Source organism: Pelodiscus sinensis, chromosome 1 (assembly GCF_049634645.1).
Source record: "Pelodiscus sinensis isolate JC-2024 chromosome 1, ASM4963464v1, whole genome shotgun sequence".
NCBI lineage: Eukaryota > Metazoa > Chordata > Testudines > Trionychidae > Pelodiscus > Pelodiscus sinensis.
This window is the reverse complement of record NC_134711.1, coordinates 299,980,917-300,000,117: the sequence shown is the minus strand read 5'-3', so window position 1 is coordinate 300,000,117 and position 19,201 is coordinate 299,980,917. Positions and strand designations below refer to the sequence as shown.

The 19,201-nt window shown below is 44.3% G+C and overlaps 2 protein-coding genes across 8 annotated transcripts in view; one reads left to right on the top strand and one right to left on the bottom strand.

Annotated features, from left to right (window-relative positions):
* The window catches only part of FLT3 (fms related receptor tyrosine kinase 3), a 95,524-nt gene extending 93,066 nt beyond the window's left edge, over positions 1-2,458 (bottom strand). Inside the window, exon 1 of one of the 3 annotated variants that reach the window (XM_075919217.1) lies at positions 2,298-2,458. The gene's annotated coding sequence lies outside the window, so the exon portion shown is untranslated. Of the gene's footprint in view, positions 1-1,827; positions 1,991-2,297 lie in introns of those variants that run through there. The other 2 variants (XM_075919216.1, XM_075919218.1) reach the window with 2 other exon arrangements.
* A 226-nt stretch (positions 2,459-2,684) lies between these two features.
* The window catches only part of PAN3 (poly(A) specific ribonuclease subunit PAN3), a 115,419-nt gene continuing 98,902 nt past the window's right edge, over positions 2,685-19,201 (top strand). For all 5 annotated transcript variants that reach the window (XR_012900724.1, XM_075919224.1, XM_075919223.1 and 2 more), the window contains exon 1: positions 2,685-3,408. Coding sequence is in view for 4 of the 5 variants with exons in the window: in XM_075919224.1 (XP_075775339.1) it covers positions 3,021-3,408 (388 nt within the window). In the remaining variant the exon portion in view is untranslated. The remainder of the gene's footprint in view (positions 3,409-19,201) is intronic.

The window sequence follows — 19,201 nt, the reverse complement described above, 5'->3', positions numbered from 1 at the left end:
TGCTAATTGCAAGAACTATGGCTTAAGGCTTCATTTTAAAACAATTTTTTCAAAAGTTTTTAAAATCTTTATATGATGAGGGAGTGTTTTGACTTGTTTCAATGTGACATTTAAAATCCCACTCATTTTTAAAAATCTCTTTTTGTACAAACTGTCAAAGCATCTTGATGGCAGCCTTTGATTTTCTGTTTTTTATAATAATGAGTCTAAGCAAGACAAAAAGGGATCTTCATTCTAGAGTAAATGTTTTTCTTACCAAAATAATATCTATGGTGCTTAAAAATATGGGGATTCTTCTGATATATAATTGCAAAGATTGTGTCACAAACTGTGGCAACAGTCTGACTGAAGAAGATTTTTTAAAATTCCTGAGATTGTAAATGACTCACTGAAAAACTCTCATAAAATATTTCATCCCCAAAGTTTTTAAACACCCCTTTAAAATGGTAGTTTTCAAGTCTCACTAGTTCAAAGAGAGAATCCCTTATTTTGCATTAAGTTTAAATAAGTTTTCAAAGCACCCGTGAAGAAGGAATTTGTTTTTCAGCATGAAATTTAGTTATGCTTTGGAAAATCTCTTCTAAATCCTGTCATGAAACTTCAAACCCCTACATTTTGTCTATGAAGGTGAACAGACATGGCAGAAACAATAATAATATTATTTAATATTTATACAGTCATAGTGGTGCATGGTGTGTTTTGGCAATTAAGAAATGACAAGTCCCTGGCAGAAGATTTTAGTTTAAATGCTGAAGAATGGGAGGAACATAAGATATTCACATCAGTGGAAGAACATAAGATATTCTCATTGTTATGTACTCACTATCTTGGTTCCTTTAAAAATAATATATTAGAATTTGAGGACAGTGTCTACAAGGAGACTAGGCCACTGGTTAAAATGGGGAATTCTCATTAAAAATTGATATCATGATACAATACATGGTAGCCTCCTACTGTGAGAAATAGACAATAGTACAAGATGGATATAAATAACTATAAAAGACAAAGTGGTAGTAGTATCTTTTATTGGACCAACTTGTTGGTGACGGAAGATGATGAAGAATTCTGTGTAGCATGAAAGCTTGTCTTGCTAACAGAAATTTGTTCCAATAAAAGATATTACTTCATCCACCTTGTCTCTTTTAATATCCTGAGACTGACAGAGGTATGACAGCAGTGCACACAAATAACAATATAGCGTGTGTGTGTGTGTGTGTATATGTGTATCTATCTATCTATCTATCTATCTATATCATCAGAATATATTTTTCTTCACATCATATATTATATAAAAATACCAAGTATTTAGCCATACCTGTGTATGGTAGAAAACTCTGGACTTTCTTGTTGTTACCCTGTCACTCTAATTAAGGATGTTAAGTAGCACGTATTTCACTAAACGAATAGTAGATGCATTTTTGCACTGACTATTTGATTGCTCAATAGGGCGGTGCTGCCCCTTTGAAATGCTGCCATGGCATTTCAAAGGGGCAGCACCACACAGCTGATCCAGCGGACTCCAGCTGACCCCAGGCTCCCTGTGGCGCTGCCCCTTTGAAATGTCGCTGCGGTGTTTCAAAGAGAGCCGCATGGAGCCCGGGCTCCCTGTGGCGCTGCCACTTTGAAGTATCCCCTTCTCCCCCCCACCCTTGCTGCCTCTGATAGAGGCAGCCAGAGAAGGGGGGAAATGACTAGTCAACTATCCTGTTGATTATCTGATAAGCATTTGCTTATAGGATAGTCAACAAGTCCTTAACATTCCTAACTCTAATATGCCTCATTTTCTCATCATCACTAGGCGCTAATTCTAAATGTAATGCTTTTTACCATCTATGTCATTTGAGGGGTCCAATCCTCAGTTGCCTCATTTACGATCAAGAGGTACTTTCAAATTATTTTAAAGCCAGGAGCGTGGCTAATGCTTCCTCTCTTCTGTCTGATGGAATGCAAGTGAACAAAATATGAAAAGTGGTACACTCCTCCTGTCTGCATATTTTGAAACAGGGTTTAGCGACAGACTACAGAAGAGATAGCACAGAACATCAAGATCCCCCCCCCCCCCCCCCCACACACACACAATTTATTTTCTGGAGAAAAATGCAGTGTTGAAGGTGATGAGTGAAACCATGGGCCCATGGAAGTAAACAGTAAAACCCCACTGGGGTTAACTTTAATGGGGTAAGGATTTCACGTTATGTCAATAAACCAGAAGGCAGCTGTGCTTTGAAACCATTACTTTAGCTAGCTACAAGTGAACTACGCTGAAAGGTGGTGGCACATGATTATTGAAGTCTGACCTCCCAGATAACAACCTAGGCCGGAGATCGCTCCCACGCCTCCCTGACAGCAAGCGCCTCCCTGCTGGGGCTGGTTTGTTTTGCCTCGCACGAGCAGCCCGCTCCGTGGCGCGACCAACGGCTAGTTACTGAGCGCTGGGGGGTTTCAGCCGCCCGCGGGGGGGCGGGGGGGGGGGGCGCGAGCGCGCCCAGCGCAAGAGCGAGCCCGGGCCACGCCAGGCGCAGCGGCTCCTCACGAGCGCTTGCCAGGGACGACGCGTTCAGAGGCTCCGCTCGGGTGGCGGCAGCTCTAGGGGAGCCGCTCCCAGCAGGCACCGGGCAGCTGGGGATGCCCGGGGAAGGCTCCGTCCCGTGTCTCCAGCTGCCACGAGCGGGGAGAGGTGTCCGGCGACAGGCCCCGCCCCGCCCTCTAGGCCTGCGCGGGACCCCCCGCCCGCTATCTTCCCCCCTCCCAACGCCTCGCTGGTCCCGGATTACCCAGAACGCCCTTCTCCCGCGCATGCGCAGCGGGGCGTCCGCTCAGGAAGAGGAAAATGGAATAAACAAGCCCCGGGCCGGGCCCATTGACGAACCGCCTCCCCCTCCCGCCTCGGCGGGCTTAGCCGAGCGGCCCCTTTAAGAGAAGCACAATTGGGCCCCCGGCTCCCTCCTTCCTGAGTCGGAGCCCCGGTGACGGCGGCTCCCGCGGCACCTCCCCATGGTGCTGAGGCTGGCGGCGTTGCCATGAACCCCGGCGGCCTCCCCTGCCCGGCCCCGGCGGGCCCTGCCCCGGCCTCGGGGGCCCCGGCGGGGGTCGGGGCAGTGGGGGTCCCGGGCCCGGCCCCCGGCGCGGGGCTGAAGCTGAAGTTCTGCCGCTACTACGCCAAGGACAAGACCTGTTTCTACGGGGAGGAGTGCCAGTTCCTGCATGAGGAGCCCGGCGCCGCCCCCGCCTGCCCCGGGCCCCCGCCCGCTCTCGGGGGGCTCCCGCTCGGCCTGTCCAGCGCCGCCGCCGGGCCCGGCTACCCGCACGGAGCAGCCCCCGGAGCGGCGGCGGTGGGGCCTAAGAAGGCCGAGCTGGGGGGCAGCCACGGCGGCGGAGGCGGGGGGCTGGATGGACCGCGGCTGGCGAGTGAGTGCGGGCGAGGGAAGGAGGCAACGGCCCGGCCCCGGCAGCAGGGTCGAGTCCCGACTGGTGGGAACTGGCAGGGACAGGGCCGGGCAGCCCGTCCTGTCCGTGGGCGGAGGGGAGGAGGGATGCTGGGAAAGGTGCCCCCCCCGCGGATATGGGGAGAGAGGTCGGATAGTGAACCTGTGTCCCCCCTGGGTGCTGGTTAGGGATGCAGGGGGATGATGGGGCATACCAGGGAAGGTCCTACATGGATGCTGGTTTGGGCTACAGGAGGATGCTGGGGGATACTAGTGGGGGGTATCCCCTCTGAATGCTGGTTTGGGATGCAGTGGGTTTGGTGGTCAGCATGGCAGAGATGCATGTATGTTCTTTGGACTAGATTTTTTTAAAATGCCAGAGCAGCACCTAACATGTTGTGGTTGGTACCAGAATCAAATAGTAAACAGTAATAATGATGATGGCTGAGATTGGTGGTATGGGAAGATTTAGTGCAACTAGCTAGGAACAGTGTAAGAGTAAACTGGTTTACTTCGTTCAGAGGTGTATTGAAGGGACCTGCTGCTTCTCATTTCTTTACACTATCCTCCCACAATTGCCAACTGCTGTGTAGGTGCACAAGACTGCCATTCTTCTGTGGTCGTGCCTCAGTTCCCAGTCCCTCAGATTTGGAATCTGTTAATTTTTTTTCTAACTAATTAACAGAAATATACTTAGTAACCTTATGCTTTCTGGCTGGCAGCAGGGACATCCAGCGTGCATAGCCAAAACAGATACAGTTGTTGCAGGGTAAAGTGCTTTTGTATCTGAATCAAAAAAGGATACTTGGAACTTTCTGCTGATATTCAGAAGGTTCTGCTGCAAGAGAGATTGGCATGAAGACACTATTTCCCTAGTAGCTTTATAGGATAGTCACATTGGGACAATTTTTAAGTGTGATTATTTGATGGAACTCTTACATTTCCCAACTGATACACACACAGTACCACCCTTCATCCTCACATGACATTGCTTTAAAAAAAAAGTAGTTCTGTAAGTCCTTTTCCTCTTGTCTCTTCCTTCCACCCCCCAAAAGTGAGAATTACAAGTGGGTTCCATGTTGAGTTAGTCATTTATCAGTGATGCACCTGCCATACCTCATCTCTTTTTATCTGTGCGCTTTAGACTTACAGAAACTAGCTTTGTAAATTGCTTGGTCTGAAGTTGCAGCAGCACTTAGCATAGCAACATCCTGTTAGTTGTGGAGACATTTTAAAAAGTCATTCCTTTTTAAATAAGTACAGGTTGTACCTCTAGTCTGGCACCTAAGTCCCTGAGTTCTGCCGAACCAAAGAATTTGCTGAACCTCGAGAAGTCAATATTGTCTAGCAGCATTTCCAACACTTCCACTGCTTATTGGGCTGTTAGAAGACATTTAGAGGTAAATTAGAGATAAATAACAGCATAGAACACTGAGAGCTAGAACTGGTAGATATAAACAAACTTTATGGGACCGTGGGAAACTTGGCCACATCCGTGACAACTGGACATCCAGCTAACTAAAATCATGCCAGACCATGGATGTTGCCGAACCAGAGGGTTCAACCTGAATGCTACATTTGGTCCATTATGGATTTGGAGCAAAAGCTTGATACTTGTTTGCATGATGGGACTTCTAATCGTCAAATTTTTCATGGTCCTCCTCTGAAATTCAGATAGTGTTGAATGCTGCAGATACAGCTGACAGATGGCAAGACAGTTCATGGTGTTAGACCTCTCTATAAATGAACTTTGTTGCTCTTCTATCTCTAACTTATTAAATTTAAGTAAATTATAACAACTATTTGCCAAGTTTCAAGGTTGCTTATACTTACTGTGCGAGCCTGTTCCATTGAGCAGTGTTATTTATGTAGTTAATGCAAGATTGACAAACATAGGAATTTCATCCTATCAGAGAACTTGCTTCAAAAGTTTCATGACTTCTTTGTGAAAGTTTCAGCAAAATGATTCAACCATTTACCAGAGCAAAGTTGGTGAGAAACACTGTTTTTTTTTTCAATGATCCAAAATTTTTTACATCCTTTCATAAAGAACTCTAGTGCAGTGATTTTCAAACTACAGGTTGTGACCCAGTACTAGAGACGTAAGCAACTAGTCGAGTCTCTACTCGACTACTCACTTCCCTCACCACCTTGCTGCCTGTGTATCAGAGGTTCCCCCCACCACCGTCGCTGTGGTGTAGAGAAGGAGGGATGGGGATGCAGAGGCACGGTGGTCCAGGATTGCTCATGCCAGGTCCCAGACTGCTGCACCTCTTCCACCCAATTCTTACTACATTAAAAATGCTCAGCTGCAGTGGGGGTAACTTTGGACCCAGCATAAGCAAGGACAGAGCACCTCCCCTTAACGACTAATCATGTAGTTGATACAAGTTGTATTGATTACACAGTCAATTCCTTGCTTCTTAACATCCTTACTCCCTACTGGGTCATGCATGGCTGGGCACCTGCTGCTAGCTGCTTCTGGGGCTCAGCATGGTTTGTGGTGACAGAAAGTGCTGCACTGCTGACTGGGAGCCGTTCAAGGTAAGTCCCTCCTGCCACAGTCCTGACATCCCCAAAGCAGGAACCACCTTGTTACACCTCCAGGTTCTCCTCATCAGCCCACTCTGGATTAGGGATGTAAGCCACTAGTCAACTATCCGGTAGGGATGAAAGTGACTAGTCGCTCTCCCCTCACCCTTGCTGCCTCTGTCAGAAAGAGGCAGCAATGGGGAGGAAGTGGAAGGGGTTCTGGGAGAAGCCAGCTTAAAAGCTCCCTGCTGGCCCCAGGCTCCATGCACACTTCGGCTTTGAAATGCACCAGAGCCTCTGTTGGGGCTTCGGTGCATTTCAAAGCGTAAGTGCTTCATGGAGCCCAGAGTCAGCGGGGGACTCCCTGCTGGTCCCAAGTTCCAGGCATCGTTTCTGTCTTTGAAATGCACAAGAGCCCCTATTTGAATAATCGAATAGTTGATGGAAATTTCATCAGCTATTCAATTAGTTGATTAATTTTAATTCCCTACTATCCAATAAGCAGGGGTCGACAAATTATACAATGTACTTGCCCGTGGCGAGTCGATTGTAACCCGGAAGAGCCGGGTTCAGGCAATCTGCGCATGCGCAGATCGCCGGACAGTGTGGCTGGCGAGCAGGGCTCACCGCAGTTCGGGGAGCCCTGCCGATAAGCATATGCTTATCAGATAATTGACTAGTGATTTGACTAGTAGCTTTCCCCCTGCCCTTTGCTGCCTCTATCAGAGAGGCAGGAAGCGGGGAGAGCAGGATCCAGTGCTGGCGTGAGCCAGCTTAAAAGCCGGTTTCCCCCAAGCACTATCTCTGCAGGGGTGGGGGGGAGGACAGGAGAGGCAGAGGTGTAGCAGGGGATCGGGTGCAAGCTGGGAATCAGCTCTTAATACATTTAAAAGGCTGAAGTGCAATGGAGGGGACCAGGTGCGAGCTGGGACAGTTGATTCCTGGCTCATGCCTGGTCCCCACTGCTGCACTTCAGCCTTTTAAATGTATTAAGAGCCTTGGCTCTTAATACATTTAAAAGGCAGAGCCACAGTGGGGTTAGTTCCCGGGGCCAGGAGCTAACCAGGCTGCGGCTCTGCAGTTTCACCCCCTTATCAACTAATTGACTGTAGGAAATTCCATTGACTAGTGGATTAGCTGATTGAATGCCCATACTCTAGTAAAATTATGTTCGGTCATGGGCATCAGTGATTTTCTTCAACTGGGTCATGAGAAAAAAGTTTGAAAACCACTGCTGTAGTGGTTGGAGCTGGAAATTTATTTGGCAGGAGGGGTGTTGGAGATGTCACTTTTGCTGTTCTTGTGAGGGGAAGAAACACCAAGTTATAAGCCTTTAAAAATGTCACTGTGCTTACATACAGTACGGAATTGAATATTTACAAATTAAATTCTCTGAATATTTTGTCTGTACTGAGCATGCTCCAGCCCAGGGCAGTGGGGACTAAATAGGACTTGCCTTGTAGTTTCAGCTCCACACTCCTGTGGTCCCAGACCAGGAAGGTGACAGAATTGCTGGCCCCTGGGCAGGAAGGGCCCTGGCTCTGTATTTTGGGAAGGGTCGGGGTCTCTGGCAGAAGGGGTTGGGCTGGGGCAGGCAGCCTTCAGCATCACCCTGAGCATGCTGAAGCATCCCCCTCTCCCTCCGCCAGCCTTCAGAGCCTCCTAGAGCACACTGTGCGGCAGTCTGGTGGCAATTTAAAAGTCCCAGGACTTTATTCATCACTGCCACTGAATTGCCAGATTTCAGGGTAATTGCCTCTTTGGCTCTCTCCCGCCCTTTGTCAGCAGGCCTGTCCCAGACCCAGGAGCTGAGAGTTGAGAACTTGTTTCCATACCCTCCTTGCTCCTTCTGCCAAGTCCTGGGCAGCATGGAGAAGGAAGCCACCTGGTTCGAATGCAGGGACAAGCTCAGGGTAGAGGAGGGGGAGAGTGATATTGGCTGGGCAAGGAGACTAGAACCCAGAAAATGTGGAGACAGACTGAAACTAGCAAGATAAAGAGAGAGAAGACTGTAATAAAGAGCTCCATGACAACATGGCCTGTTTCACTATTGGTATGCTGTCAGCAAATACCTATGAAACTTATGGGTGAAGTGTGTTTCATCCCCTGTAGTGCTAGTCCATGACAGCCTACTACTGCTATTGCTCTGTTAGCTCAAGTGCTGGAGGGCTGTGCTATTGATCTAAAAGTTCCATTTTGCTGAGGAGCCACGTGACTTTAAGTATGGATTCCATATGATGGACCTTTGGTTTTTAGTTTTTTTTTAATGTAGGGCATTACATACAAAGTTACATTAACAATAAACAATTTTGCAAAGTGAAGAACTCAGAAGTTAGGAAGTGCTAGTATTAAAGCTGCCTGGAAACCATGATTGACACGTGTGTATGTATTGAGAGAGTTTTTAATTATATGGTCACATACTATTTTTTCCATGGTCTCCTTCCTCTTTCAGTTCATAGACTCGGCCGTGGTAATTGAATAATCTGCTATTAAGTAGCTTATTTACTACATGCTATTTAAACTCTGCTCTGAATACAAAATTATTAATTTCCTAATGGGCCATTTTGTCCTGTTCATCATTATAGTACCTGAAAATATAACAGATGTTAATTTATTTTCACAAAATCCCTTTGAGGTAAGGGAGTATTACACCCATTTCTCAGATGGGCAGTTGAGATGAAGAGAGATCAAGGTCAAAAGCGCTGATGAATTTTGAATGCCTAATTTGAGAATCCTAGGATCTGATTTGTTCAAAAGACAACTAATTTTAATTGAACCTGTGAATGCTCAGCACTTCTAAAAATCAAACCCCAGGATCTCAAGCTGGGCACCAGACATGAAAACTATATAGTTGGTGACCACTTGTAAGAATTTTGATTTGTTGTTTCCATTGTTAGAAACTTGGACATAGGGATAAAAATTAGTTCTCTAGGGCAGCATGCACCTGCCTTAACCACGTGACCATTGGTTCTCTTCCTGCAGTTCCTGCCTTGTTCACTACACACCTTTTAAATTGCAACAGCTGAAACAGGAGTCCCACAGACAGTCCAGTTTATACAGCCATGGTTTATTCCCTGGATTGGACACTGACTAAGGCCAGTGGGGAAAAATAGCATCTGATCATGTATTAAAAAATGATCATAATGTGTACAGCAACAGACTATGGCAACTTAATTCCAACATTGCCTCACTTTTGAGTGCTTGACTTTGCAACTATAATATTATTTAAATGTAAAAGTTTTTTGTTAGATAATTTTAATACTTTTTACTAACTCCTTGAGATGCTTTTTACTATAAAATAGTGTAATACTTTTTTTCATAATCTTTCATCTTGTGTAGTCGAGTATCACTAAAGTAAAATCATAGGGGGCTATAGCTGCTTTCGTAGCTCTGCTGTGACAGCAGCCCCCCTGCTGCTGTGTGGTGTTAATTTTGCACATTCAAGAAGCTGGCCTTGAGAACACGGGTGCTGCTATTATTGAGTTGAGTTCTTGTTCCCCTTACTCCCAAGACTAGGGGCATGTCCCACACTACAGACATAAGTCAACCTGTATTAGATTCACACTATCCTCTTTCTGTTGATGGTATGCCTCCTCACCAGGACCTCCTCTACAGTATGAAGAGAGGCAGGATGGGGGCCTGAGAGATAGGGCTCTCAGCTCCACACAGCTCCCCACCAGAAGCCCAGCTACCTAGCAGGTTTCTCATCACCTCACTCCCTACTGTGAGCAGGGGCCAGTCACCCAGAAGTCTCCTCTTCTTTCACCATTGGGAATGGCAACAGGAAGTTGGGGGCAGCTGAGCTTTAGCTGCCTGGCTTTCTTGTCAATTTCATGGTTCCTGGAGTAAACCCTGAAATTGACAAGACAGGCAATAGCCAATGTCACCCTAACTACACCAACATAAGTCCTGTGGCTCTTGTGGAGATGGAGTTTATGTGAAAGTAGTAGGACACTTACATTGGTGGAATCAGGGTATGGAGTGTGAACTGACATAAGTAGGTGACACAAGCTCTCTTATGTTGACTTGTGTAGTGTAGACCAGGCCTAGCTGTCATTTTCCTTAACCATATACTGGTTTTGTCCTCTCATTTCTCCTTTTTCCATTTTCTTGGTAGAGAATAAGAGCATCCGTCCTTGAATTCTTTATAGGACACTTCTGGTTAAAAAATAAAAATAGAACAAAATTTAAATATCTTGCCCACAACACTTGAGGTAGTTGGTCCTTCCATTGTAGCATTGGTTGAGAATTCAGACTGTCCATGAACTGGAGGTGGGAAGGTACATGGAGATCAAGATCACAACAGGTTGGCCTGATAGTCATAGTACTGCTGCTCCTACAGCCATCAAACTACATATATTGGGAAGCTTACTGTGATAGTAATAGTAAGCATTTGCTGCTAATATATGAGCAACATTATAGCAACACTGAAAGCATACAGTCACTTTCAGCAAATGAAACCAGATCAAGAAATTCTGTTCTCTTAGCTGAGACCTACAATATAGGTTTTGTAACATTGATTACAGAAGGCGCTGAAGACTTAACCATCACCATTGTTTTGAAATAAAGTAGTTAAAACAAGGAGGAGTTCTGTGGCACCTTAGAGACTAACAGATTTATTAGGGCATACGATTTCCTGGGTAAAACCCACATCATCAGAAGAAGTATAGTGGAAGTTACAGATTCAAGGGTGTATATATACTGTGTTAATAAGGCTAATCACGTCAGGGTGGAAGTGACTCATTCACCACATTTGATGTGGAGATGTGAATATCAAAAGAAGAGATTGCCTTTATTGTGAGTTAACCAGTTAAGATCCTATTCAGTCCTAAATTGATTGTATTGAATTTGTAAATGAACTCCAATTCAGCTGTCTTCCTTTGTAATCTGGTTTTGAAATTCTTTTGCAAAAGGATGGCTACAGGAAAGTTGAAGTGTTCCCCTACAGATTTGTGTGTTACCTTTCCTGCTGTCTAATTCGTGACCCTTTATACTTTGGTGTAGAGACTGTCCAGTTTGGCCAATATACATGGCAGAGGGACATTGCAGGCAGTTGATGGCATATATCATGTTAGTGGAAGTGTAGGTAGAGGAGCCCCTGATAGTGTGGTTAAGTCTGTGATGGTGTTGCTTGTACTGTGTGTGGATGAAGTTGGTAACAGGATTGGTTGCAGGATAGGTTCTTGGGTAAGTGTTTCTTTGGAGTGTTGTATGGTTGCTAGTGAGTATTAGCTTCAGGTTGAGGAGTTGTCCGTAGGCGAGGACTGTCCTGGCCCTGAGGCCTGTGAGATTAAACAGTGGAAACAGTGCATCAGTAAGGGATAGTTTTCCAGGATAGGTTGTAGGTTCAGTGATGCACTGCAAGGGTTTTAGCTGGGGGCTGTAGGTGATAACCAGTGGTGTTCTGTTCTGTTCTTTTCTTTGTTGGGCCTGTCCTGAAGTAGGTGACTTCTGCGTACTTGTCTGGCTCTGTCAATCTGTTTCTTCACTTCCCCAGTTGGATCTTTAAGTTTTAAGAATGCTCGATAAAGATCTTTTATGTGTTTGTCTCTATCTGAGGGATTGGAGCAGATAAGGTTATATCTTCGGGTTTGGCTGTAGACAATGGATTGTGTGATGTGTCCTTCATGGAAGCTAGAGGCATGTAGGTAAGATTAGTGGTCAGTAGGTTTCCAGTAAAAAGAGTAGTGTTTATGCGAGCATTGTTTATTTGTACAGTAGTAGCCAGGAAGTAGATCTCCTGTGTGGATTATTCAGGCTGAGGTTGATAGTGGGGTGGAAATTGTTGAAATCTTTCTGGAATTCTTCAAAGGCCTTCTGTTGGGTCCATATGATGATGTCATCAAAATAGTGTAAGTAGAGGAGGTATGCTAGGGGATGGGAACTAAGGAAATGTTGTTCTAGGTCAGCCATAAAAATACTAGCATGTAGTGGGGTCGTGTTTACCCATAGTAGTGCCACTGAATTGAAGATATAAATTGTCCCCAAATGTCCCAGAAATGGTTGTTGGGGAGGATAAAGTCACATAGCTCAGCCACCAGATGTGCCATGACATCATTGGAGATACTTTTCCTGAAGCTTGTATTCCATCCTTGTGTGGGATATTGGTGTAGAGAGCTTCTACGCCAATAGTGATCAGGATGGTGTTTTCAGGAAGATTACTGATGCACTGTTGTTTCCTCAGGAAGTTAGTGGTGTCTCAAAGATAGCTAGAAGTGGTTAAGTGTAGTAGTTAAGCAACTCGAAAAGACAAACTAAACAGGAAGTTAGCTCTTCAAAACTAAACAAAATGCAACAAGTTGGATTGCAATATTCTAATGTAGTGGCTTTCAAGCCATGGTTTGTGGACAACTGTGGGTCTGCAGCCTGTGTCCAAAGTGGGTCTGAATCTCCATTTGAAATTTTTAGTGGTCAGCAAATGAAAAAAGGTTGAAAACAGTTCTAATGTATTTTAATAAACTGAACTTTTTAAAAAAAATGATTTGTACATTTGAAATTTTCTATTTTACCTGCCATTATATCTCAGTGCTCCATGTTAAGGTTAAGATTTAATTTTACCCAACACAATCGATAGTGTCTAATCTGCAATAAACACAGTTTTTCTTGGAGAAATTCTGAGGTGGGCTTAGGGGATGAGTTAAGATTTGGCTGTGTTAGTGAATGCCAATGGGGAGAGATTTAGGATGAGATGCCAGAGAGATGTGTAGAAATGCAGAATTGGATGGAGACTAGTAAGGAATGGACAGGTAGATTGCTGACTGAGTGTAGAGAATGGTAGCTTTAGGAAACTATGTATGAGGTAGGTATGTTAAATTGTGAGTAATTCACTAATTGAATAGTCGATGCATTTTGCATCAACTATTCGATTAGTCAATAAGGTGCCTCCGCCTTTGAAGTGTAGGAATAGTTCTAGGGCTGTTACAACACTTCAAAGGTGAAAGTGTTGCGTGGAGCTCAGGGTCAGGTGGGGACTCCCCCGCTAACCCTTGGCTCTATGCAACACGGCCGCTTTGAAAAAGTGCGAGGAGCCCGGAGTCAGGCTCCTCGTGTCATTTCAAAGCAGCGGCACTGTGTGGAGCCTGTGATCAGCTGGGAACTTTGCACTGATCCTGGGCTCCCAGTGGCGCTGCTGCTTTGAAATGCCATGTGGAGCTGAGGACACCTCAGCTGGCCCCATGGGGGCTGCATGCGGTGTTTCAGAGTAGCAGTGCCATGTGGAGCCCTGGGTCCACCCCCAGGCTCCATGTGGCACTACTGCTTTGAAGTACCCTCTCCTCTTCCCCCTGCCTTGCTGCTTCTTTCTGATAGAGGCAGCAAGGGGTGGGAAGCAATTAGTCGACAGGCTATCTGATATGCATTTGCTTATCTGATTGTCGACTAGTCCTTCACATCCCTGGTATGAAGTTGTTCAAAGAAAAACATGGAATGAAAGAGAGAGGACCAGTGATGGAGCCAGTGTTCTAGTTATTTATGCGTGGCACACTAATGTGGTGTAACTGGATTAAAATCAAGAATAAGGATGTAAAAGAGTAGTCAGCTACTCACGTTCCCCCCGCCCCCTCCCCCCCCACACACACACTGCCTCTATTTCAGAGGCAGCTGAGAAAGGGGAGCAGGAGCCAGTGCTTGAGGGAGCTGTTTCAAAAGCCGCCCCCCCCCCCCAGCACCATCTCCGCAGGGCAGGTTGGGCAGGGGAGGCAGAGGCACAGCGCAGGCAGCTCTTACTACATGTAGGGTATGTCTAAACTACATCCCTTTTTCAATAAAGGGATGTAAATTAGACACATCAAAATTGTAAATGAAGCCGGATTTTGAATTTCCCATGCTTCATTTGCATAATGGTGGCTGCAGCTTTTTTCGAAAAGCTGCTTTTTGGGAAAAAATCACGGTCTCTGTTCGATAAATGCCTTGTTTCGAAAGATTCTGTAATCCTCAAAAAATGAAAAATTGGCTTTTCGAAAAAAAGCTACAGCCGCCATTATGCAAATGAAGCATGGGAAATTCAAATCCCGGCTTCATTTACAATTTCAATATGTCTAATTTACATTCCTTTATCGAAAAAGGGATGTAGTTTAGACATACCCTTAAAAGGTAGAGCCGCAGCCGTCAGGAACCCAGTGCAAGTGGGGACTGCTTAGTTCCTGCTTGCACTGGGTCCCCGCCGTGCCTCTGCCTTTTAAATGTAGTAAGAACCAACGGCTCTTAGGCAAAGATGAAGCAGGGCTAGCGCCCGGGGCTGGCGCAAATTAGGACTACTTAATTCCAGCTCATGCAGCCCCGGGAGTTAACCCTGCTGGAACTCTGCAGTTTAAATGTAGTAGGAGTTGGGCAGCTGCTCCACCCGGCTCCTACTATATTTAAACTACAGAGCTGCAGTGGGTAGCGAGCGCCCCTCTCCCCGCCATTGAATACTTGATTAGTTGATTAATCACGATTTAACATCCCTACACCAGAACCAAGCTTAATGTGCAGGACAAACATACCCTAGGAAAGCTAGAATAGGAAACTATCCTGCTTTGGTGTTGAGATGGCCAAGGCTGCCTAATATCTGTATTTTAGCATAATGTGTAAGGAGTTAAAGAAACACTAATCACATGGCTTTTGTGTTGTGTGACTGAGTTTAAGTCATCTTGATGCTTTTAAATCATTTTAATCACCACAGTAAAGCAACCTATTCCTGAACATTGCTTTTCCGGAAAAGCAATGACGATCTACTGTAAAATTGTCAGTGTTTTTCCGGAAAAACTATGCTGCTCCCGTTCGGGCAAAAGTCCTTTTCCGGGAAAAACTGTTCCAGAAAAGGGCCAGTGTAGACAGCACAGTAGTCTTTTCCGCAAAAAAGCCCCGATCACGAAAATGATGATTGGGGCTTTTTTCCGGAAAAGCGCGCCTACATTGGCCACGGACGCTTTCCCGGAAAAAGTGCTTTTCCGGAAAAGCATCCTGCCAATGTACACGCCCTTTTTCCGGAAATACTTATAACGGAAAACTGTTCCGTTTTAAGCATTTCCGGAAAAGGGTGCCAGTGTAGACGTAGACGTTGTGTTTGGAAAGCACTTGGAGAGAACATATTTTGAAGATCTTAGAGGGTGTTCATATTTTGAAAGTGTGAGGATTGACAAATTGCTGTAGAGTGTGGGGTGCCAAAGGAGAGAATAATTCAGTTATCCCCATTTGAGTGCTGAGTTGTTAGTGGTTGTATAAAAATAAAAAGGAAGAAATTACATCTATTCCAAGGAATTTACAGTCTAGATTAGATACTTCTATGACATGTACATTTTGCAGTATTGAGACAGGAGATTAGCTTCCCCAGTATTAATGGTAAGGTAAAGTTTGCTGTTTTGTTTTTGTTTTCCTGTTTTTTCCTCTTTGTAAATAAAATACTTGATCATTAAGTTGGAATGTTTGTAATAAAGATAATTAGTCTTAGTCTTTCCTTGAGAAATGCTATATTAAAACATGCATAGAAGGGATATCAGAGTTAAAGGCTGTCACTGCGGTAATGACAGTACACAGTATCTTGAAAAACACATAATATAAAGCACATGACTTGTGCTTGAGAATCCATTAAACAATATTCAAATATTGCATTTAATCCATGTGTATTATGGCTGTTTCTGGATAGAGGAAAAGTCATTACAGAATTAAGTGGGTTGAGTATAAGCCCTACAAATATCATAGCATTTTGAAGCTAAAAAGCTGTCTTCCTAAGTGTTACATGACATCCCACACCAGGTTTTGTTTTTGCTGCTAAAGAAAACTCATTTAGGTTTTGTTTAACTGGTTAATCGATTAAAGGGAGTGACCTTCGCGCTGCAGGCAGGGGCTGCACCATCCGGGCTGGAGCAGCTGCTGCGTGTGGCGGGCCAGGCTGTCCCACAGACAGGGTCTGCTCCAGCATCCCAGCCAGAGTAGCTCCTGCCTGTGGGGTGCCCAGACCTGCCATGGACAGAGGCTGCTCTTGCCAGGACACCAGAGCAGCCCCTGCCTGTGGTGGGCCAGGGCATCCTGCGGCTAGGGGCTGCTCTGGTGTCCTGGCTGGAGCAGGCCCTGTCTCTGGCAGGGCTGAAGCAGCCCCCTGCCCGAGGCAGGTGGAGAGCTGCTTCAGCTGCCACCAGTTAACCTTAACCAGTAAGACTCCACCATTAAGGGTGGGCTTACCAGTTAAACATTATAGACTAACACATTTATTAGAGCATAAGCTTTCGTGGGCCAAGACCCACTTCATCAGATGCATGTAGTGGAAATTCCCTCTAGAATTTCCACTACATGTATCTAATGAAGTGGATCTTTGCCCACGTAAGCTTGTGCTCTAATAAATCTGTTAATCTATAAGGGTGTGTCTAGACTACCTAGTTTTGTCGACAAAAGTGGGCTTTTGTTGACAAAACTATACCAGCGTCTACACTACCGCTGAGTTCTGTCGACATAACGTCGACAGAACTCAGCAGTTTTGTCGACGCTGGTATACCTCATTTTACGAGGCATAACACCTTCTGTCGACAGAACTCTGTCGACAGAAGGTGTTATTGCCTGTAACGTTGCGTCCAGACTACGGAGTTCTGTCGACAAAGCAGCTTGCTTTGTCGACAGAACTCAATGTGTCTGGACGCTCTTTGTCGACGGAAGTTTTGTCGACAGTATCTGTCAACAAAACTTCCGTCGACAAAACGCGGTAGTCTAGACGTACCCTAAGGTGCCACAGAACTCCTTGTCACTTTTGCAGATTCAGATTAACACAGCTACCCCTCTGATACTTGACAGTTAAACATTCACATCCCTCTTTTAGGTTAGTTTACATTGAAGTTAAAATGTACCCGTTCGTTATATCCAGTAGGATTTTGAATTAAGACTGCCTTCTCATTGTAGAAACACACCTTTTTAAGCTGTGATGGCAGTACACTAGGTTAATTCTGGACATTATTTTTCTGGCACTGTGATATACTGTGCTGCAGAAAATTAGGAACAAAGATAATATTCCAATCTTTAATAAAAGAGATGATGTTTAACAGTAATGTGAGTACATAGTAAACACTTGAGAGAAAGTTTGTCCCAGTTAAAGATTAACACATCTTGTCTGTTCCCTTAATCTAGAAGAAAGCTAGCTCTTAATTTGCGAGACCCACCCCCCCCCCCCCCCCCCCCGTAAAGCTGGGAAAGACCAAATTTTATAATCCTGTTATTTTTAAGATTAAAAACAAGCAGAAAAATCTCCTCCCAAACCTTTGTTTCAGACAACATTTACACATTATAAAGAAGCATAAAAAAGGGCACAAACCCAAGTCATTAGGCATACTTTGCAGATCCCTTTTAAACCATTGTTTTAGTTAAGCATTGTTTCATAGTTATGCAGCTCATGAAAAGCAGAGCTTCCTGTTTAGCAGTTGTACTTGGAGTTGCTCTCAACTTCTTTCAATAATTGCAGAGTAAAAAGGGGCATTTGACTGAGGCCTGTAGTTGGAGGAGAGAGGGGGAGTGTATGTGTGTACATACATACAATTATACAACAGATCACAAAACAGTGGTTTAGCAGAGCTTAACAGGAGGTCTTACCTTTTCTCCTGGGCCAACTGTTATCATTTTGTCTGCAATCTGGTCAGATCTCAAAACCTGAGCACAGTCAGCCCTGTGTAATTCTTTTAGTAGCACTGCAGGCAGGGATTTTGATTATTTAGCAGGAGATGCTTGTTGTTACTCAACAATATCTGGATATTAAGAGCTGCTAGAGGCACTACCTTTCAAATGAGATAAAATGGGCGTCCTGATCACATGTGGTATTAAAGAGAGAGCTATTTCTGTTAAGTGCAATTTCTGAGAAGACTGCTCATAAGATATTTTTGCATCTGTTTATGATACTGAATTAATGCAATAGAAATGCAGGTTGATCCTCTCTAGTCTGGCACTCTCTGGTCTGGCAATATCCATGGTCCAGCTGGATAGTTAGCTGGATGTCCACTTACAGATATTGACATTACTCTTCTTTAAATAAAAAGCTGTTGCTGTCCTTTGTTCATCTCTCATGCCTGTAATCAAGAGCCTCTCTTTCTTGCTATGGTAGTGGAAGAAGTATCGTAGAGGAGGACAGCTGAACTGCTGTGCTATCATAAGTGAGAAATTGCTTGATGGTTTTCTTTTAAAAAGTAGAAAAAATGTTCTATGATTCTTTCTAAACTTTCCTGCCTTCAGTTGCTTTACAGCATTGTTAGAAGTAAATAATGTTTTGGATCCTCTAAGCCACTTAAAATATGTTTTGTTCTTTATATCTATTTGCCTGACATCTTAGTTTGCTCACCAGACACTTTTTACAGATGTGGTGTGAAAGAGAAACCCAGTCTGTTGTTTGCATTCTTTCTATGTCCATCTTTGCTCCTCAAACTAGTCTAGCTAACTTTCCCTGCAATATAGAGGATTATCTTGAGAATATTTAACCTTGCTTTTCTGAAGCATAAACAATGCTAATATAGGAAAAATACATCCATGTATCTTATAAGACAACTTACCCAACTTTGTAAGTTTCCCACCATCCTAAAATAGTAAACACTCCATCTAAGCTAATTAAAATATACTTTTGGGAAATTGAACCGTATTGGACATTATATTTTAATGGTACCAAATGTTAAACAGTTTGAAAATAAACTTATGAATTTAGTTACACAGAAAAGATCAAGATGGATATATTAAATGCAGTGTCTAATTTTGTTCAGTAAATGTGTGTCAATAAAAATTCAAAGTGGAAAGTCTAAAATCTGCTCAAGGGTGTGTACCAGGCCTATTATACATGGAAAAGTAAGTGTCTGAGATCCATTACTCAGTACTGTTTATTCTTGGTGAAGTCCAGTCACTTGCAGCCTAAAAAGGGTTCTTGCGCTGGCTTGACACAGTTAAAAATTATTCTAACAGTTGTGGCCTTTCTTGGATGAAGAAAAATCTGTAGCTTGTCTGAATAATTAGTTGTCAAAAGAAAAGAAAAGAAAAGAAAAGAAAAGAAAAGAAAAGAAAGCTATTGACATATCATTTGTGGTCTTCTAGAAAATACACAAAGTGACAACTGCCTCATCTATTTCGGTGTTTATCAAGCACCTGTTGCTGTATGAACTGTTTCCCCCAAAATAATCTTGTAGAAGACAGTCTGACAAAGTGGACTCTGTGTCTCTTGGCTTCTAGCAAAGTGGCTGGAAACTATTTTCCCTTTTCTAATGTATGTCTATATGAGCTGCATCATGTCCTTTTCTGTCTGTCTTATT